Source organism: Myxocyprinus asiaticus, chromosome 3, assembly GCF_019703515.2.
Source record: "Myxocyprinus asiaticus isolate MX2 ecotype Aquarium Trade chromosome 3, UBuf_Myxa_2, whole genome shotgun sequence".
NCBI classification, from domain to species: Eukaryota; Metazoa; Chordata; class Actinopteri; order Cypriniformes; family Catostomidae; genus Myxocyprinus; species Myxocyprinus asiaticus.
Window position 1 is genome coordinate 54,204,968 of NC_059346.1, and position 20,033 is coordinate 54,225,000.

Consider the following 20,033-nt stretch of genomic DNA (forward strand, 5'->3'; position numbering starts at 1 on the left):
ACACACAAAGGGGTGGGATAATACACTCAGTGCAGAACACACCGAGAACCAGGGCATCAATAAGTGCAGCTCTACAGCCATCTTGGCTCATTGTTGGCATTACAAATGTGTTCCAGCTAATGACAGCAATCTGACACATTTGCAAAATAATGTTCTATAGCAAGTTTGAAATTGCAAAATGTTTATCATTTTACACTCTAATTTTCAGAATTGAAGTTCATTATGAACTTTCAGTAAGAAACCAATGTTGAAGTTTCATGTTTTAAATGAGCAGAAAAATGCTTTTTGTAACACCATGGTCAGGTTTGATTTGAAGCATAATGGCAATAACTGCAAAAACACTTCAAATAAACGTTTGAATGCTGAACTGACAAATAGTTTGATAGTGTCTCCAGAGATAAAGGCAGATCTTGCGATTAGAAAATGGTTACAAACCAGACTACACAGTAGGTGGCTACAGCCATCTAATGGCTGTTACTGGCATGACATGGTTCATGTCAGTTGTTCATGAACAGCATCAATCTGCCTCCAATGTCACTCATTTTCTTCAGAACCTATGCTTAGGTTGAAATATCAATTCTTCAAACATGTGCCAATTTGTACATGAAAAATGTAAAGAAATATCAATCCTAAGAAATTCATAATTGTATAATTTACTCCCCCCCCCCCCAAACACCCTTCAGGTCAGAAATGACCCAATACCAAAGGGAAGTACCATTTTTTTCAATACCATAGGAGAGTCAAAGTCATTTGATGCCTTGACTAGTGTATAAAAAGGCAGACCATTAAGAAGCAAACTTAGGAAATTAAGAAACTTTATTCACAACATTTCCCCAATTACATTTGGCCAAAGCCACGATCCTTAACATTGACAGGCCCAACAGTTGCTTTCTGCCACTGTAGATCTGTGGAACAGAAGAGTAGTGAGAATGCATAGTGCATGGTACAGGAGTGTAAAATCATAACCATTTGTAGAGAGTCCATACCATTAACAGGCTGATCACTTCCAGTCCTGATGCTACAGTTTGCATCACAGCAACCACACACCTGGTCAGATTCATCTGCAGACACCCACCTGCCAAACACCTCAATTACAAAAACACCCACACCCTCATTTACCAGTGCATTTTAAATCCAGGGACAACATACCCATAAGCAGAAAATGAACAAGCCTTCTGCTCAGGATTTGTTGGGTTGAATGCTGCAGCCACCTTCAAAATGCATGTGATGTAGACCTGCAAAAGACAGTAGTTTGCACAGAGTGTAGGGTGAATGCTAGGTTGTACCTTAAGAGGTCACCCAAAATAATTTCTCCATTCACTTACCCAGAAGCCATGCCAGATGTGGATGGTCTCTTCAGCAGAGCACAAAAGATTTTTAGAAAATGGAGCTCTATCAGGTCCTTATAAAAGTATACGGGTGCCAGCACTTTGGTCCAGAAGTATTAAGGCAGCAGAAGTAAATCCATGCAAATCCAGTCGATCATTTAATGTCTTCTGATGCATATCGATACATGTTTTAAACTAAAATGTTAACTTTAATCAGCACTTCAATCCAGGGCTCTGATGTGGTTTGAAATGGCCAAACTCACGTGACCTTTGTGCTTTTTGTAAAGCATCACGTGAACTCACCGGCAGCCTTGCGTGAGCTGCTGACAGGAAGCACTTATCCATTTATTTTACAAAAACATAAAATTTGCTTAAGACATTGAGCGCCTGGAGTCATGTGTATTACTTTCATGTTTAGGTAGCATAACTTGTCAAAGTGCTGGCACCAGTGTACTTCCATTTTAAGGACCTAACAGAGCTCCATCTTCTTAAGGGAAAAAAAAAAAACCCCACACCCCACCCACCTTTTACATTTGTGTTCTGCTGAAGATATACACAGTGTAAGTGAATTCATTTTCAGGTGAACCATTCCATTAACCATGCAGTCTACATACCAAACCACTGTTCAGTTGCTGGAACCTGAATGCCTCCAACTGAAATTGCAGTTTGTCACCTCGCATCCGGGGCATGAAGCGAGAGCTGGAGCCTGTAATCTTAGCATCAACTAGGCATCTAGGGAATGAACATGGTTACACTTTAAACCCCTGTAACAATTCTAGAAAGGTGGAATGAGTGCACAAAAAGGACAATTCACTCCCTTCTGCTCACCCATTATTCTCAATAAAGGTGTAGCTGGGAGTTGTATTTATGTCAGGGGATGTAGTAGCTAGACAGCTGTCCACAAACACACGGACAGGAACATGGTTGTAGGACATCACAGAGGCTTCAATATTTATGAAGTCACCCAGGAAATACTGGTTAGAAGGCCTCTCGAATCTCCAGTCCTCTGTGGGGACAGGATATTAGCAAAAGGTTAAAAGAAAGATGCCAGTGATATACTGCATTATACAAACCAGTCATAAGCCTGAGAGAGAAGACCAGAATATCCTCTGCAACCCTAGTAGTGGCATATGGCATCCAACTGGGCATCAGGGCGTTGCTGCTCACATTTTGCATTCTGTAGAGGTAGATGTCACCAAAAACTGATAATGCGCACCTTTTACAGTGTATGTACTGAAATCACATGCAGCCTTTTAACAAAAGGCAACACTCACCTTGGATAATGGCACTCAATACCAACCAGTGCAGCACTACTTCTAACAATAGAAGAACCATGTAAAGCCTCTTGTGGTGTATAGATTAGAGAGAACATATAGACAAGCTCATTTTCAGTCATCTAAAATGAGAAAGAGAAGTTTTACTTACAGGAACAGTCCAGAATACATAAACAAAAGTTACAATTAGTTAACTTAGTCTCACTGTTGGTATGCTGCCACATCCATGTAGTTCAGATTCAAAGATAAGCACTTGGGCAGTATTGTCCTCCCCTACTGCTGTACATCCTCCCAGAGTAAAAGCAGAGGCCATTAGTAGCTGCCCTGTCCCAAAGAAGTCCTCCTTCACTTCCACATAGATTGAATTCTCTCCACAATGAGCTGCTACACTGTTGGCAGGGACAGGATGCCGCAACTGAAAAGGAATATCTGGCTGTTCCAGTTCCTGTGGTAGCACTGGAAAGGTCCATGCAAGTTTTGCAACTGGACCTTGTAACAGTTGTTTGGACTGAACACCCACAGGATCTTGAACAGGCATCTGCACAGGAATCTTAAAGGGAATCTTCTGTGGCATAAATACAGGGTTGTTGGGCTCATAACTTTGGGGAACCTGCAGCATCCTGGATTCACTCTGCTTAGGAGCTTGCACTGGTGTTTGAAGCTTGAACACAACTGGTTCCCGATTAGGATATGATCTTCCACGCCATTGTGCTACAGACAAGCCAAACATAACCACTAATCCAACGCCAACTTGCCACAGCCCCATCGTCAGAAACCGTTTTGTCCGTATTGGTGAACCTTAACGTTTTCTTTTTGTATAGCAGTTAGATTAGAAAAGCTCCGCCTCTTCCCTGGACTTGTTAGCTCACTAACCATCATGTCACAGCTGAAAATCATCAACTCTTTATCAATTTGAGGAAAATGTGGGAGTTTTTTTTTTTTTTTTTGTGCTCTAAATACGATTTATAAATTACTTGGATTAATACAATGATATCAATTAAGTCAAACTTACAGAAGACTTTACCTGACTAAAGTAGCCAAATCAATTTTATTTATTTATTTATTTTTGTGATCTCTGCAGTACTTCATTTACTTGATGAAAGCTGCTATGGAATTAATTGCCATCTTTCTACATGTACTCACCATTAAAAAAAAAACCAACAATGAAGGACATACTGTAAATAATAGGAAGAGTACACAGGCCTACACATTAAAAGCAGCCAAAGCATTCTCCTTGACAGTTTTATAAGTTTGAGCCCCACAAGGGGTGATTGTTATTGGTTTGAGAAAAGAACTCCTATTTTTATCCTTCTGCAAAAAAGAAAGCTCACTGAGCGTGTTTACATGCACATTCTTACATCAATAATGCTTAATAATCTGACAACACATGTGGTCATGTAAATGCAATAAACCACATTCCTTCATCTAGTTCCTTTATTTGGGCAGTTCTCTGAAAAATGAGACAAATTTTTTGCACCTAAAATTTAAGAGTTTAAGGGGATTTTTATGAATAATCCGGCCGACACGGGTAGATTTTTGCCCATTACACCGATTTCGCATGCCATGTAAGCACTTTATCCGGTGCTCTTACAGGCTCATCCAATGTGTGCACAGGTTGAGCGCATGCCTCTTCACGTCAGAAGTAGAGAATAACGCGATTATTTCAAATGTCATGTAAACGCAGATACCTTGCCTTGTCAAATTTTTTAAATACGCTGATTTTAGAGAGTAATCAGCATATTGGTGTGCATGTAAACGGAATGAGGACTCAAGATGGCGCCGAGTATGGCTGCTGTGTTGCGAGCTCCGACACAACATGGTAGTGTTTTGTTTGTTTTGTTTACAGTTCTTATGTTTTTTGTCTTGGATGTTGTCTGCCTTATTGTCTACGACAGACAAACACTTTTGGACATTGGTTCAGCAATTACACACAGTAAACCGGACTTCAAATTCCTCAATGCTGACCCGCTGTTTACAAACACGCAAGCGGACCCCTTTGTCTGTGCTGCACGGCCGCGGAAACGCAGGAGGAAAAGGGGAAACAGAGCCGGCATTCTCATCAGAGTAAGACGCCACGCAAATCGACCCCCGCTACCCACTATTCTACTGGCAAATGTTCAGTCTCTGGATAACAATCTCTGCAAGCTGAAAGCGCGGATCTCTTTCCAACGAGAGACAGGGACTGCTGCATTATCTGCCTTACGGAGACTTGGATGTCTGCGGAGATTCCAGACTCAGCCACTGAACCCGTGGGGTTCTCTGTGCACCGAGCGGACAGAGCGAAAGACCTCTCAGGTAAAAGCAGAGGGGGTGGTGTATGTTTTATGATCAACAAATCCTGGTGTGATCAGAGGAACATACATTCTATCAAGTCTTTCTGCTCTCCTGATCTGGAATTTCTCATGCTTCTGTGTCGACCATTCTGGCTACCGTGGGAATTCACAGCGGTCATTATCACTGCTGTGTACATCCCGCCACAAGCCAACACAGACCGGGCACTCAAGGAACCGCATGGGATTATAAGCAAGCAGGAAACCGCGCACCCTGAGGCCGCGTTCATTGTGACCGGGGACTTTAATAAAGCCAGTTTCTAATCAGTCGCACCAAAATACCACCAGCACGTTAGTTTCAACACACGAGGGGACCGGGTTTTGGACCATTGCTACTCTCCCTTCCGGGATGGCTAAAAATCCCTCCCCCGCCCACCATTTGGCAAATCGGACCACTCTTCCATTCTGCTTCTGCCCGCTTACAGGCAGAAACTGAAACAGGAAGCACCCACTCTCAGAACGATCCAGTGCTGGTCGGATCAATCAGACTCTACGCTACAGGACTGTGTTGATCACACTGACTGGGAGATGTTCCGGTCCGCTTCTGATGACGACATCGAGCTTTACACTGATAGCGTAATGTGTTTCATCAGAAAGTGCGTAGAGGACGTCGTTCCGACCAGAACAACACGGATCTATCCGAACCAGAAGCCATGGGTTAATAGCGATGTTTGCGCGGCACTTAATGTGCGGACCTCCGCTTTTAATTCTGGGAACACGGAGGAGCATAAACAAGCCAGTTATGCCCTCAGAACAGCAAAATGCCAGTACAGGAACAAGATTGAAGGACAGTTTAACACCACCAACTCTTGAAGCATGTGGCAGGGAATTAACATCATCACGGACTTTAAAGGGAATAAAAACTCTGCCATGAACACCGCTGCCTCTCTCCTGGATAAGCTAAATACTTTTTATGCTCATTTTGAGGGAAATAACACCACCCTCGCGGAGAGAGCTCTCGCGGCCGAAGCTACAGAGGTTAGTTCGCTCTCCGTCTCTGTAGCGGATGTAACCCGATCCTTCCGACGGGTGAATATCCGCAAAGCTGCGGGCCCAGACGGCATTCTGGACCATGTCATCTGAGCGTGCGCGAACCAGCTGGCTGGTGTTTTTACGGACATTTTCAACCTTTCCCTCTCTTTGTCTGTAGTCCCCACATGCTTTAAAACATCCACCATTGTGCCTGTTCCAAAGCAATCAAAAATCACTTGCTTAAATGACTGGCGTCCTGTTGCTCTGACCCCCATCATCAGCAAATGCTTTGAGAGACTAATCAGAGATTACATCTGCTCTGTGCTGCCTCTCTCTCTAGACCCATTGCAGTTTGCTTACCGCAACAACCGCTCCACTGATGATGCCATTGCATCTACAATACACACTGCTCTCTCCCACCTGGAAAAAAAAACACTAATGTGAGAATGTTGTTTGTAGACTACAGCTCAGCATTCAACACCATAGTGCCCTCCAAGCTAGATGAGAAACTCCGGGCTCTGGGCTTAAACAGCTCGCTGTGCAGCTGGATCCTGGACTTCCTGTCAAGCAGATGCCAGGTGGTTAGAATAGGCAGCAACATCTCCTCATCACTGACCCTCAACACTGGAGCCCCACAGGGCTGTGTCCTCAGCCCACTCTTGTATTCCTTGTACACACATGACTGTTTGGCAACACACAGCTCCAATGCCATCATTAAGTTTGCTGATGACACGACGGTGGTAGGTCTGATCACTGACAATGATGAAACAGCCTACAGAGAGGAGGTGCACACTCTGACACACTGGTGTCAGGAGCACAACCTCTCCCTCAACGTCAGTAAGACAAAGGAGCTTGTGGTGGACTTCAGAAGAAAAGATAAAGAACACAGTCCCATCACCATCAATGGAGCACCAGTGGAGAGAGTCAGCAGCTTCAAGTTCCTGGGTGTCCACATCTCTGAGGAACTCACATGGTCCATCCACACTGAAGTCGTTGTGAAGAAGGCTCATCAGCGCCTCTTCTTCCTGAGACGGCTGAGGAAGTTTGGAATGAACCGCCACATCCTCACACGGTTCTACACCTGCACTGTGGAGAGCATCCTGACTGGCTGCATCTCCGCCTGGTACGGCAATAGCACCGCCCACAACCGCAAAGCACTGCAAAGGGTGGTGCGAACTGCCAGACACATCATCGGAGGTGAGCTTCCCTCCCTCCAGGACATATATACCAGGCGGTGTGTGAAAAAAGCTCGGAGGATCATCAGAGACTCCAGCCACCCAAGCCATGGGCTGCTCTCACTGCTACCATCAGGCAGGCGGTATCGCAGCATCAGGCCCCGCACCAGCCGACTCCATGATAGCTTCTTCCCCCAAGCAATCAGACTTTTGAACTCTTGATCTCCCACGATCAAAATACATCAGCACTGCACTTTATTACTCTTACTCTTATATCTCACACCAGACTGTCATAAATTATATTATTATTATATTATATTCTCTCTTAACAACTTACTATCAACCGACAGCCTGAATGGCAATACAGTACAACCTACTGTACATTCTATATATACTATATATACTTTTTTATTTTTATTGAATAATGTGTATCTATATTGTGCATATTGTATACTGTACAGTGTATGTTATTATTTGTATATTGTGTTGTGTGTATATTAGACTTTAAATTGCGTTGTGTTAATTTGATGTTTATTGTAAATTGGTATATGTCTCATCACTGTCATGACTGCTATGATGATCGGAACTGCACCCAAGAATTTCACACACCATTGCACTTGTGTATATGGCTGTGTGACAATAAAAGTTATTTGATTTGATTTGATTCATTGATTAACTATTAAGATCAGTTGGATCAAACTACAGACAAATGTATTAAACTGAACGAGAACAAATGCAAATGAAAAGTTTGATGGTTAAAGCATTATGAAAGGCAGTTATTTCAATGAAAGGTATATATAGATGAAACACTTATTTGATGTAGTGAAAACATCACTTTGTGATTTTGTGTTTTTACTTAGTCAGTAGTTTTTTCCTCATGTAAAATGTTTTACTTCTAAAGAAATTAATTGTCATTTTGAAACATATGTATAAAATCATAACCACTCACATAAAATTAAGACTCCAGTCATATCAGTAACCTTATAAAAGCTGTTTTATTCTACATGGAGAGGGTCCTCTCATGAGGGCTGCCATGTTAGAATCACATGGCCAGCCGAATACTACTCGCTTAATCTCAGTAGCTACGTTCACGCCATGTCGTAATTACGAGCTGGCAACTTGGAAATTCTATTCGGAGCTGTTCACGCCCTGGGAACTCTGAATTATGTGTTTCTATGGCAACACTATTAACGGCAAAATGAATCCGTATGAGATGATGTTGTTGACAACTGCAAAATACATAATTACTACATTAAATCGCATTTTAATGCTACTGCTAAATATTGAAGAACACAGAAAGCACATCAGTTAACAATAATAACATGTTTTTTTATTAATAACGCAGGCGTTGGTAAAGTGTTATATAATGTGTAATAGTCAATTATCTGAATTATTACACAGAAATATTACGAGATAACTACTTAACTACATTTCAGTGCTGAAGCCGCCGCCATTTTGAGTGTTTCCACATGACGTTGCAGCGGTCAGGTTGTACAAGTCAGAGCTCTCAAAAAATTCATAGTTTACAAGTTATAATTACGAGTTCTATGAGGACATGAACGCTTTTTACAAGTCGGAGCTCTCAGAAAATTCAGAGTTTACAAGTTATAATTACGAGTTCTATGAGGACATGAACGCTTTTTACAAGTCGTAGCTCTCAGAAAATTCAGAGTTTACAAGTTATAATTACGAGTTCTACGAGGACATGAACGCTTTTTACAAGTCGGAGCTCTCAGAAAATTCAGAGTTTACAAGTTATAATTACGAGTTCTACGAGGACATGAACGCTTTTTACAAGTCGGAGCTCTCAGAAAATTCAGAGTTTACAAGTTATAATTACGAGTTCTACGAGGACATGAACGCTTTTTACAAGTCGGAATCTCGTAATTACGGTAATGCGTGAACACAGCAAGTAACCGCCCTGTTATTGGACACTTTATCCCAGGGTTTAAATTAATCCTGGCTGACTGTAAATAGTGAATTTCTACAATGGCATTGGTAACTGAAACCTATTGCGTTTGAACGATGCTGCATCCACACCCCTAGGTGTCAGTGTAAATCCAAGATGACACATTCAAAATATTACTGAGTGCACCGTCAAAATATGTTGAAATGTTTGAAAAAATGGATTTTTTTGATGATCTGTTGTGATATTAGTACTAAGAGTTTTGAAAATGTACCACTTGTGAAAACAGTACCAAAACAAAAAAACAAAACTGTAATTCCCCCACCCCCACTGGTTGGTATGGTTCGTATGGGCCCTGCACTCAGCCTCCAGGCAGCGGGCGGCGCTGTTGTCTAAGCGGAGCTCATCCTCCGACTGCTGCTGTCCACAGCGTTCATACAACTTTTCCATCAGGTCAGGGCTAGCTGAGGGCTAATCAATCGGGGATATCACTGTATTTCATATTATTGGACCTCAGTGTTGTGTGAAATGAGCGGGATGCCTGGGACAAACGTGATTCAAATCACTAATCTGTCATCGTCGGTGAGCAGTGATCAGATGAGAACTCTCTTCGGCTTCTTGGGAGACGTCGAAGAGCTGCGGCTGTACCCGCCAGAGTGAGTCACAACAACACTCCCATCATGCATTCACACCATACATAAACATACCAGTACACACGTCAAACGGAAGCTATAGATTAATATCGACCACAATACATACATGCACATTAGCGCTCTTTACAGTGATAACAACACACACAACAAAACACAGACCATATGCAGTATGCTTCAACAATATAATGAGAGCCATTAAAGGTACTAAAATGGTCATGGGGTTTCTCATACCACAAACAGTTACAAATCTATTTCATATGCAACAAAAATAGATGAAATCACTTGTGTTGTTTTCTTCTCTTTCAGCAATGCACCTCTTTCCTTTTCCTCCAAAGTTTGTTACATAAAGTATCAAGAGGCTTCCAGTGTTGGTGTGGCACAACATTTAACCAACACTGTTTTTATTGACAGAGCATTGATTGTTGTGCCGTGCGCAGAAGGTTAGTATGCCTGCATGCGTGTTACTTTTGTGTGCTTGATCATAGAAAGACACTGAGTATCTGACTTCAAATCAAGCTTTTGAGAAGAAGCAAAGCATTATTGGTTTCCTGACATTATTCTGTGTCCCAGATGTGTATGATATAGGTGTGATTGTGTGTGCGCTGAGGTGTGACTGCTGTCAGCTGTGTTATATATTATGATGTGCTCAGTAGAGGTGGATGGAGTGACATCGGCTCTCTTGTTTATGATGGAGGTGATTAAGATCATACTCTGTGTTATGTAACAGCATCAGAAGCTTGTGAACACCCTTTCAGTGTTGATTGAAATTGTACATTTGTAAATGTTTAGAACAAACGCCCTCATAAACATAATTCCCCTGAAAGTTGGGCAATTATTGGCCCCTTTATGGAAAAGTTCATTTCTGACAATGTAGTAATGTTACAAATATTATACTTGGTAAGAACTTTTAATGCCCTTGGATTTTGCATTTTTATTTTTCTGACATCCATTCAGTATCACTGCAAAGCACAAGCAGTTTTGGCTGAGGCAAAACAATAATCAGAATATTTCATAGTAATTCAATCATAGTTTCTTTTCTGTTGTTACTTGTGTTACAAATCCGATTTTAATTTAATCAAAATGATTGCGCTCCCTTTTATTTGGTTGGTACGCAAGTGCGAGCTTAGCGTGCGCATTACAAGCAGAGATGCGCGAGTGATTATAGCGCTCTCTTATGTCCTTACTCTCAAATGGTGCTGAGAAGTCCTTGAATCATTTTTCTTGTTTCAATGAAACATCAAAACGAACCAGTTCACAACAATTAATAAACTTCCCAGTGCTGCAGAAGACATTCTAGGGGAGTGTGCTCATCTTGCACGTCTCTGTGCACGCTCAATAAACTCGGTGTGGCCGCTCGCACTGCACAACAGCAGCTCAACCCAGTTGTATGATGCATAGTATCGGGACATTTTATCGAGAACGAATACATGAGCAAAGTATCTACCGATACCAGTCCTGTAACAAACGCATTATTCTTTTGGGTGTCGCTTCATCCGTGGAAATCTGGAAGATTCCAAACCAAGCTGGTGACAACTAAAGAGAACGCACTAGCGGAGACAAATGCGCTGTGAAATGTGGCTGTCCATGATAGCGACACCCAGTGTTCAGAATGTGAATTTCATAATATTTCTCAAGAGCGGACCAAATTATGTTCTGTTTCCAAAATCTCTGGGTCGAAGTTTGGACATCCCTGTTCTAGACTGTCTCCCACAATAAAAATCATAATTTTAACACGTTGAATCGATATCCAGTTCTTTGCATAAAACATATTTGTAATAGTTTACTTATTTTATTGGCCAAAACATCATATTTAGCTGTGTCCCACATTGCGCAAGCAACCCTGTTACTGCATGATGTTTCCCCATATTAAAAAAACAGAACATCCCTTTAAATTGAACCACTGAAGAATTGGCATCATTTGGACCCACTCTACAGCATGGAAGACAAGTAAATCTCCACCAAGAAAATGCTAAAACAAATATTTTTTCCTTTTAATTTATGGGAAATTTAAGTTGAATAACTACAAACTGACATTTGGCCCCAAACTATCTGGCCCCTACTGAATGATAGATTCATTTAGGCTAAATATTAGGGCTGTCAATCAGTAAAAATTTGTTATTGAAAAAATGACATGATGTGCCAATTCCTCCATTGAACATTTTTCATATGTAATGATATTCATGTCACGTTCGGCACTTATACGTGCTAAAAATCCTTATTATCTAAAAAACGCATTTGCACGGTGCGATTGAAGTCTGGTTTTCGACCAAGCCATCACAGAACCTCTCGCACAAATGATCTGCTCTGCTCTAACCTACTGTATCTCTGGAGTGTGCATGCGACATCTGGGCTTCCCTCGTTATCACGCCACAGACCTTAAAACTGATGCAACCCATTTGAATTCCAGTGAGAAATTTCTTGTTTAAAGCACTGTCGATGAAGTCTAGGGTGACCAGACGTCCTGAAAAAACTAGGACAGTCCTGATTTTACATGCCGTGTTTAGCGTCCCTACAGAGGTACAGGTACAGGGGTACTAATATTGGGGAGCTGTTAAAGTGAAAACAGGAATTTCCTGTTGCGCCCAATTATTTTTATTTGTATTTATTTTTTTTATCATTGTCATCTGGTTACCCTAATGAAGTTGAACCTCTTAAACAGTAGACAGCCCTAACATGCTAAACAGCACTCAGTAGGAAATAGGGCTGGGCGATACATCAAATAGCCACGATGTAATCACGATGATTTTGATTAAGTTTCATAGTGTGCATCAGTAGACTAATTTCATGATCCTTCAGGGCTGTATAATTAATCAGAATAACATCAAAATGGCAATATGATCATATATGATTATTTAACTGCCATAGGCTGTGATTAAAGACAGATAAACATGGTCTGTGTACGCTTCAGAATGAACCGGTGACACACTGATCTGTGTCCATGCACGGGGGCGGTGGTTCTCGTGTTTTTAGCGCAGTTCACCTGCATTGTGAAGTACTGCAGGTTCAAGCATTCGCACAATTCCAAACATTAGTAACCGCTATAAAGTTATTATGTAAATCTACAAATGCGGAACAGTAAAGGAGAGTTTGACAGCGGTTCACAAGATGCGAAACTCATAACTGTCAAACAAACATTGCACTTTCCATTTCATAATAAAACTCCTGGTGAAGGTGAAATAAACACGACTGCACTTGCAGTGTAAAAAAATAAAATAAAACCCCAGGTTAGGGTGAAGTAAATAGGACAGAAATATATTAATTTATCCTTAAAAATATTATCCTGAAAATAATAATAATTTATTATTATATTATAATAATAAACTTGACTGGATTCCACAGTGATAATTTAGTACTATGCAATAATCATCTGGTTACCAAAAAATAAGTGAAGTAGATTTTGCTCATTCACAAAGAAAAATGTTTACTAAAAATATATGAAGGTAAATAAGAAGTTTATTAAGCTTCTATATACTTTATGATTGTATGTTAAATATACACTGATCAGCCACAACATTAAAATCACCTGCCTAATATTGTGTAGGTCCCCCTCGTGCTGCCAAAACAGCGTCAACCCGCATCTGAGAATAGCATGCTGAGAAGATATTCTACTCTCCACAATTGTACAGAGTGGTTATCTGAGTTACTGTAGACTTTGTCAGTTTGAACCAGTCTGGCCATTCTCTGTTGATCGGTCTCATCAACAAGGCATTTCCATCCACAGAACTGCTGCTCACTAGATGTTTTTTGTTTTTGGCACCATTCTGAGTAAATTCTAGAGACTGTTGTGTGTGAAAATCCCAGGAGATCAGCAGTTACAGAAATACTCAAACCAGCCTGTCTGGCACCAACAATCACGCCATGGTCCAAATTACTGAGATCACATTTTTCCCCATTCTGATGGTTGATGTGAACTTTAAAAAAAAACAAAAACAAATGTTATCCCCTTTTCTCCCAATTTGGAATGCCCAATTCCTACTACTTAGTAGGTCCTCATGGTGTTGTGTTTGCTCACTTCAATCCAGATGGCGGAGGACAAGTCTCAGTTGCCTCCGCTTCTGAGACCGTCAATCTGCGCATCTAATCATGTGGCTTGCTATGCATGACACCGCGGAGACTCGAAGCACGTGGAGGCTCATGCTACTCTCCGCGATCCACGCACAACTTACCACGTGCCCCATTGAGAGCGAGAACCCCTAATCGCGACCATGAGGAGGTTACCCCATGTAACTCTGCCCTCCCAAGCAACTGGGCCAATTTGGTTGCTTAGGAGACCTGGCTGGAGCCACTCAGCATGCCCTGGATTCGAACTCGCGACTCCAGGGGTTGTAGTCAGCGTCAGTACTCGCTGAGTTATTCAGGCCCCCGGTTGTTGTGAACATTAACTGAAGCTCCTGACCCGTATCTGAATGATTTTATGCACTGCACTGCTGCCACACAATTGGCTGATTAGATAATCGCATGGATGATTGTTGGTGCTAGACGGGCTGGTTTGAGCATTTCTGCTGATCTCCTGGGATTTTCACACACAACAGTCTCTAGAATTTACTCTGAATGGTGCCAAAAACAAAAAACACCCAGTGAGCGGCAGTTCTGTGGACAGAAATGCCTTGTTGATGAGAAAGGTCAACAGAGAATGGCAAGACTGGTTTGAACTGTCAAAGTCTATGGTAACTCAGATAACCACTCTGTACAATTGTGGTGAGAAGAATATCATCTCAGAATGGCACGAGGCAAAATTAGGCAGGTGGCTTTAATGTTGTGGCTGATCGGTGTATACTGTTATTCTCAATGTACATTATTCCAAGTGTATTTGTATCTCTATAGCATGTGTTACATTATCCCGGCATTAATCCAGAAGAAGAATCCAGAGAAGTTGAGTTCGGGAGTCTGGAATATAGACCTACTTGTAGCAAAATACATAATGCAAATAAATATCAAACAGCATTCTTTACTCATCTCACTCACATAAAAAACACAGATTATATACTCCTCAAAATGCATCAACACCATGGAAAGAACATAATGAAACAGTTATGCTAAATTAGGAAAATATATGCTTTAACAGCATTTATTATATTAATCTCTAACATAATATAAATCGTTTTTAGTTCTTTTTACATACTCTGTGTGAATAGACCTTCTGTCAGAGGTTCGTCTTGCAAAATCGTCATGGATTTGGTGTGAACAGGCCTTTAGTCGTATGCATATTTTTAACGACGCTGTGTCAAGTTAAATGTAATTTGAAACTTTGAAAAACCCATTTTACTCACCCTCATGCCATCCCAAATGTGGATGACTTTCTTCTGCTGAAAACAAACAAAGATTTTTAGATTAATATTTCAGCTTCAGTGGTTTAATCCAAGTCTTTTGACGTGATCCAATCGAATGGATCTAGATGGCACCGGAAGAGTAATCGGGCTTGAATGATTGCCAAGGAGACTGCTGATGTCAAGATTTATAGTGAAAAAGGAGTTATATTTTGGTCTGTTCTCACCCAAAAAAGATTGGATTACTTCTGAAGATATGGATTAAACCACTGGAGTTTTATGGATTACTTTTATGCTGCCTTTATGTGCTTTTTGGAGCTTGAAAGTTTTGGTCACCATTCACTTACATTGTATGGACCAACAGAGCTGAAATATTCTTCTAAAAATCTTCGTTTGTGTTCTGCAGAAGAATGAAAGTCACACACATCTGGAGTAAATGATGAGAGAATTTTCATTTTTGGGTGAACTTTTCATATAATTAATCACACTAAATTAACTATAAATTGACAGCCCTACTAAATGTGCAACCCCTTTTGTTGTTTATTTTTTAATTTGATAAAAAAATCACACAAATTAGGGTTTTAAACTATGAGATTTCACAAATTTTGGTAACAGAGTTTAAAAAATATATAACCCCATATAAAATTAGATTTGGTTTGTTCGCCTGAGGTTGACAATCAGCATTTGCTCAACACTAAAGGTTTAGCACTTGCTTTACTGGTCGTTTGGTGATACAGAACTACAAATTGACATTTTTGAGTTTCAAGCTCTTTTGCAGTCCCCTCTTTGTGGAAAGTGCTAATTCATAACATGAGCATTGTAAGAGTATGACGGCTACAGGGTATGAGGTTACTCTTCTCAAGTCTACAGTGCAACAACTGGCTAATCACTTGTCTCTCTCTCTCTTTTTTTTTTTTTTTTTTGTTGTTTTTTTTGTCTCTTACTGTAAACATCCATATTCATGACAAACAGAGCTTCCCCTTGAAATGCTTGTCCTCGTGACTTGGTTCTGGATGGCTTACTACGTTGATTAATTTGGTTTTTGTATGTTTTTTTCTGTGTTGATTATGTGTGCATATCAGATGACTAGAGTGGCCCAGGCGTTACACTACTACACTAGCCTGACTCAAGGCTTTGTTTTCCAAGCCACTATACCCGCGGGGGCCCACGCTGCCTTCAAGGGGGGAATGTGACCAGGAGCGTAGCCGCTGAACCTACCAAGATGGAGACCTTGTCTCTTTTTATTTTATTTTATTTTCATTTCATTTCCTTTTTGTTTTGTTTTTGTTTTATTTCTCTCACATGTTGTCCCTTTTTTGCCTTTTAGAAGATTTGCATATTCATTGTGTTGTTTTTCTTTTTTTTTTTTTTTTTCCTGCCCCCCTGTCCCTTGCCCCAATCCTACAGTTTCTCTCATTTGCCTGTCTTTGAAAGCTGTCCAGGTTGACTTGACATCCAGTATTGGAGGGAAGTTTGAACGGTACAAGGGCAGCTGTTACTAATGTTAAATTATGTTCAGATCTACTCCTCCTCTCTCTCTTTCTCTCGCTCCTCTCCACTGATCTGCTTAGGATTTATTTTTTATTTTTTTATTTCAGAAGAATAATAGTTAATATCCATTTAACTGAAGCATTATGTAGTATGCACAGTGCCTTGTGAATGTGTTCAGACCCCTTAAGGAATAGTACACCCAGAAATTACAATTATTTTTTTATGTACACATACAGTGCATTCAGAAAGTATTCAGACCCCTTCATTTTTTTTTCACATTTTGTTATATTGCAGCCTTAAGCTAAAATGCTTTAAATTATCTTTTTTTCACATCAATCTACATTCCATACCCCATAATGACAAAGCTAAAACCAGATTTTTGATAACTTTGCAAATTTATTATAGTGAAAAAAACTGAATATCACATTGACAAAAGTATTCAGACCCTTAACTCAGTACTTAGTTGAAACACCTTTGGCAGCGATTACAGTCTCAAGTTTTTTTGGGTATGATGTGACAAGCTTTGCACACCTGGATTTGGGGATTTTCTGCCATTCTTTTCTGCAGATCCTCTCAAGCTCTGTCAGGTTGGATGGTGACCGTCGGTGGACAGTCATTTTCAGGTCTCTCCAGAGATGTTCGATTGGGTTCACGTCCGGGCTCTGGCTGGGCCACTCAAGGACATTCACAGAGTTGTCCCTAAGCCACTGTTTCATTGTCTTGGCTGTGTGCTTAGGGTTATTGTCCTGTTGGAGGGTTAACCTTCGGCCCAGTCTGAGGTCCTGAGCATGCTGGACCAGGTTTTCATTAAGGATATCTCTGTATTTTGCTGCGTTCAGCTTTTCTTCAACCCTGGCCAGTCCCCCAGTCCCTGCTGCTGAAAAACACCCCGACAGCATGATGCTACCACCACCATGCTTCACCGTTGTGATGGAATTGCACAGGTGATGAGTGGTGCCTGGTTTCCTCCAGACATGACGCTTGGAATTGAGGCCAAACAGTTCAATCTTCGTTTCATCAGACCAGAGAATCTCGTTTCTCACAATCTGAGAGTCCTTTAGGTGCTTTTTTATGTGTCGTGCACTGAGGAGAGGCTTCCGTCTGGCCACTCTGCCATAAAGCCCAGATCGGTGGAGTGTTGCAGTGATGGTTGTCCTTCTGCAAGTTTCTCCCATCTCCACACATGATCTCTGGAGCTCAAACAGAGTGACCATCGGGGTCTTGGTCACCTCTCTTATCCCTTCTCCCCCGATTGCTCAATTTGGCCAAGCGGCCAGCTCTAGGAAGAGTCCTGGTTGTTCCAAACCTCTTCCATTTAAGAATTATGAAGGCCAATGTGCTCTTGGGAACCTTCAATGCCGAATTTTTTTGTAGCCTTCCCCAGATCTGTACCTTGACACAATCCTGTCTCTGAGCTCTACTGGCAGTTCTTTTGACCTCATGGCTTGGTTTTTGCTCTGATATGCATTTTCAGCTGTGAGACCTTATATAGACAGGTGTGTGCCTTTCCAAATCATGTCCAATCAATTGAATTTTCCATTACTCCAATCAAAGTGTAGAAACATCTCAAAGTTGATCCAGAGAAATGGGATGCACCTGAGCTAAATTTAAAGTGTCATAGCAAAGGGTCTAAATACTTATATATATTTAAAATAATTTAAAGCATTTTAGCATAAGGCTGCAACATAAAAAAATTTGAAAAAATGAAGCGGTCTGAATACTTTCTGAATGCACTGTATGTCTTCCCCAACCTGCATGACTTTCTTCTATTTTTGAAAAGTATCCTGGTGGAGTTAAAAAAAAAAATTGGTATAAATATATATAAATATATAATGAAAGTGAATGGGTACAGAGGCTCTCAAGCTCAAAAAAAACAAAGGACAAGAAAAGTAGTCCATACGATTCGCACACTATATTCCAAGTCATCTCAAGCCATACGATAGCTTTGTGTGAGAAACAAACCAATCTTTAATGGATATTCACTAAAAATCTTGCCTTCTGCCATAGCTCTTGAAATTCATTCTCACTTCTGCCTGACCTTAGGTCAGGTGTGAATATTACCAAGCATGGAATGTCATACAGGTTTGGAATGGCATACATTTTGACAGAATTTTTGGGTGAACTACCCCTATAACGAATTATCTAATTTTACTGAATTACAAGCCCTTAATTTACTTTTTTGTTCAAAGCACCAAAATCCATAAATGTTGCGTTTTATGTTCAAAAACATTCTTAACAAAGGTCAAAGACTAAAATGTTTGCATTAGTATTTAATCCTCATGTTTTAATATTTTGTAGAGCCACCTTTTGTAGCAGTGGCCATCTGAGACAGACTTTACAGATTGAAAAAGATTTTGTAGTAATTCAAAATTAGCAGTCATAGATTGGAGGTTGACATGCTTATGATTATTTAATTGCATTTGCAATGACACATAGCCTTCGACAGAGTTTTGACAGGCTACTCCTACAAAGCCCACCTAATGAAGCACCAGTAGGAACAGCGTTGCAACTACAAGTATTTTCTAGCATCATGTGTGTAGGAACTGTAAATCAGTAAAATTATAACAGTCTGATCCAAGGCACTGTTAGTACATTTATTGCAATGACAGGACATAGCAAAATTCATTTAAAAATACTCTCACCTGTAGCACGTTATTGCATGGTTTTGGGGAGAACATTTCCTAAAATGTACATACTTGTAGTACTAAAGTGGTTGAACGTCACATCCATAGAGGTTTTAATGTAGTTCTTCACCCAATCAATAGCACAGACATACGAACAATCAGTTTACCCATGATTACTATAGTTACTGTAAGCACCAAGCATGCATAGATATCTGTACCAACATTGGCAGAAACACATATTTAGAGAAATTTGTTGTTACATTTTTTTTCAAATTAATTCTCAAGGCAAAACTTTTCAGAGGTGTCAATTTGAAGGGGGTGAGGATTTCTCAGACACTTAAATGTTCTTCTTTTCTGTATCTGATGTTCTGTGTGCTATTAGTGATGCAGCCAACATGAACGGTTGTCTTGTGTTGCACACCCTTTCCAACACTGCGAAACGATCGCCCCAGGGAGAAAAGCGTCCATGCTTGATATCGTATGGTTCATGACCAATATGTTTCCAGTACAGGTGACCCATACCACAAGTGTTAACTCATTCTCTACATGTTCTGTTCTGATCTTTTGTTTTAAAAGAGAGGAAAGGACAAATCACAATTTTTCTGTTTTCTTTGTGCAAAAGTCATCCTGTTTTACAGTATGTCTTGTGTTGATAGTAAAAAGGAGAATAGCTATGCTAGTTCAGATTGTTTGAGAAGACAGTTAATGGTGAGGGATGGAGATGCTCAGGGTGGGTGTTAGAGCGCTAGTTGGAGGACTCCGCTTCTTGGGTGAAGTCGTAGGTGAAGCAGTGGGCAATGTCTCCATTGGCCTCTCTAATGCCAGTGCTTTTGTTCTTAAGGAAAAATCCCTGAAGAGGCAAAGGCACTCTCGCTTTTGGCCCCCGCCACACCTGTCGCTAGCCTGATGAGCGGTGGAGGACTTCTGCCTATTCCCAGCCCTGCTACGCTACAGAACGTAAAAACACACACACACAGACATACAGTTTACTCTGAACTCTATAAACTAGGTGT

At 40.8% G+C, this 20,033-nt stretch overlaps 2 protein-coding genes across 3 annotated transcripts in view; one reads left to right on the forward strand and one right to left on the reverse strand.

Moving 5' to 3' along the window:
- Positions 1 to 837: 837 nt before the first annotated feature.
- Positions 838 to 3,189, reverse strand: LOC127420791 (zona pellucida sperm-binding protein 3-like). Its single transcript, XM_051663334.1, has 8 exons — positions 2,808 to 3,189; positions 2,603 to 2,724; positions 2,402 to 2,505; positions 2,157 to 2,334; positions 1,943 to 2,060; positions 1,150 to 1,235; positions 987 to 1,075; positions 838 to 905 (listed from the first exon to the last, which is right to left on the reverse strand). The coding sequence occupies exons 1-8, from the start codon at positions 3,174 to 3,176 to the stop codon at positions 838 to 840; spliced, it is 1,134 nt and encodes a 377-aa protein (XP_051519294.1). The 5' UTR covers positions 3,177 to 3,189.
- Positions 3,190 to 9,388: 6,199 nt separating this feature from the next.
- The window catches only part of LOC127428711 (splicing regulatory glutamine/lysine-rich protein 1-like), a 36,097-nt gene continuing 25,452 nt past the window's right edge, over positions 9,389 to 20,033 (forward strand). The window contains exons 1-4 of one of the 2 annotated variants that reach the window (XM_051677266.1): positions 9,945 to 10,078; positions 15,988 to 16,385; positions 19,403 to 19,531; positions 19,862 to 19,977. In XM_051677266.1, coding sequence (XP_051533226.1) covers positions 19,501 to 19,531; positions 19,862 to 19,977 — 147 coding nt within the window. In that variant the 5' untranslated portion in view covers positions 9,945 to 10,078; positions 15,988 to 16,385; positions 19,403 to 19,500. Of the gene's footprint in view, positions 9,642 to 9,944; positions 10,079 to 15,987; positions 16,386 to 19,402; positions 19,532 to 19,861; positions 19,978 to 20,033 lie in introns of those variants that run through there. The other variant, XM_051677265.1, reaches the window with a different exon arrangement.

Excerpts from the sequence above, each read along its gene's own strand:
- LOC127420791 (XM_051663334.1), bottom strand. The coding sequence starts at position 3,176 with ATGCCACAGAAGATTCCCTTTAAGATTCCTGTGCAGATGCCTGTTCAA. Across the intron at positions 2,725-2,807 it reads GATGTGGCAGCATACCAACA|ATGACTGAAAATGAGCTTGT; the intron begins GTGAGACTAAGT and ends TTCTCATTTTAG. Across the intron at positions 2,335-2,401 it reads CTCTCTCAGGCTTATGACTG|AGGACTGGAGATTCGAGAGG; the intron begins GTTTGTATAATG and ends CTGTCCCCACAG.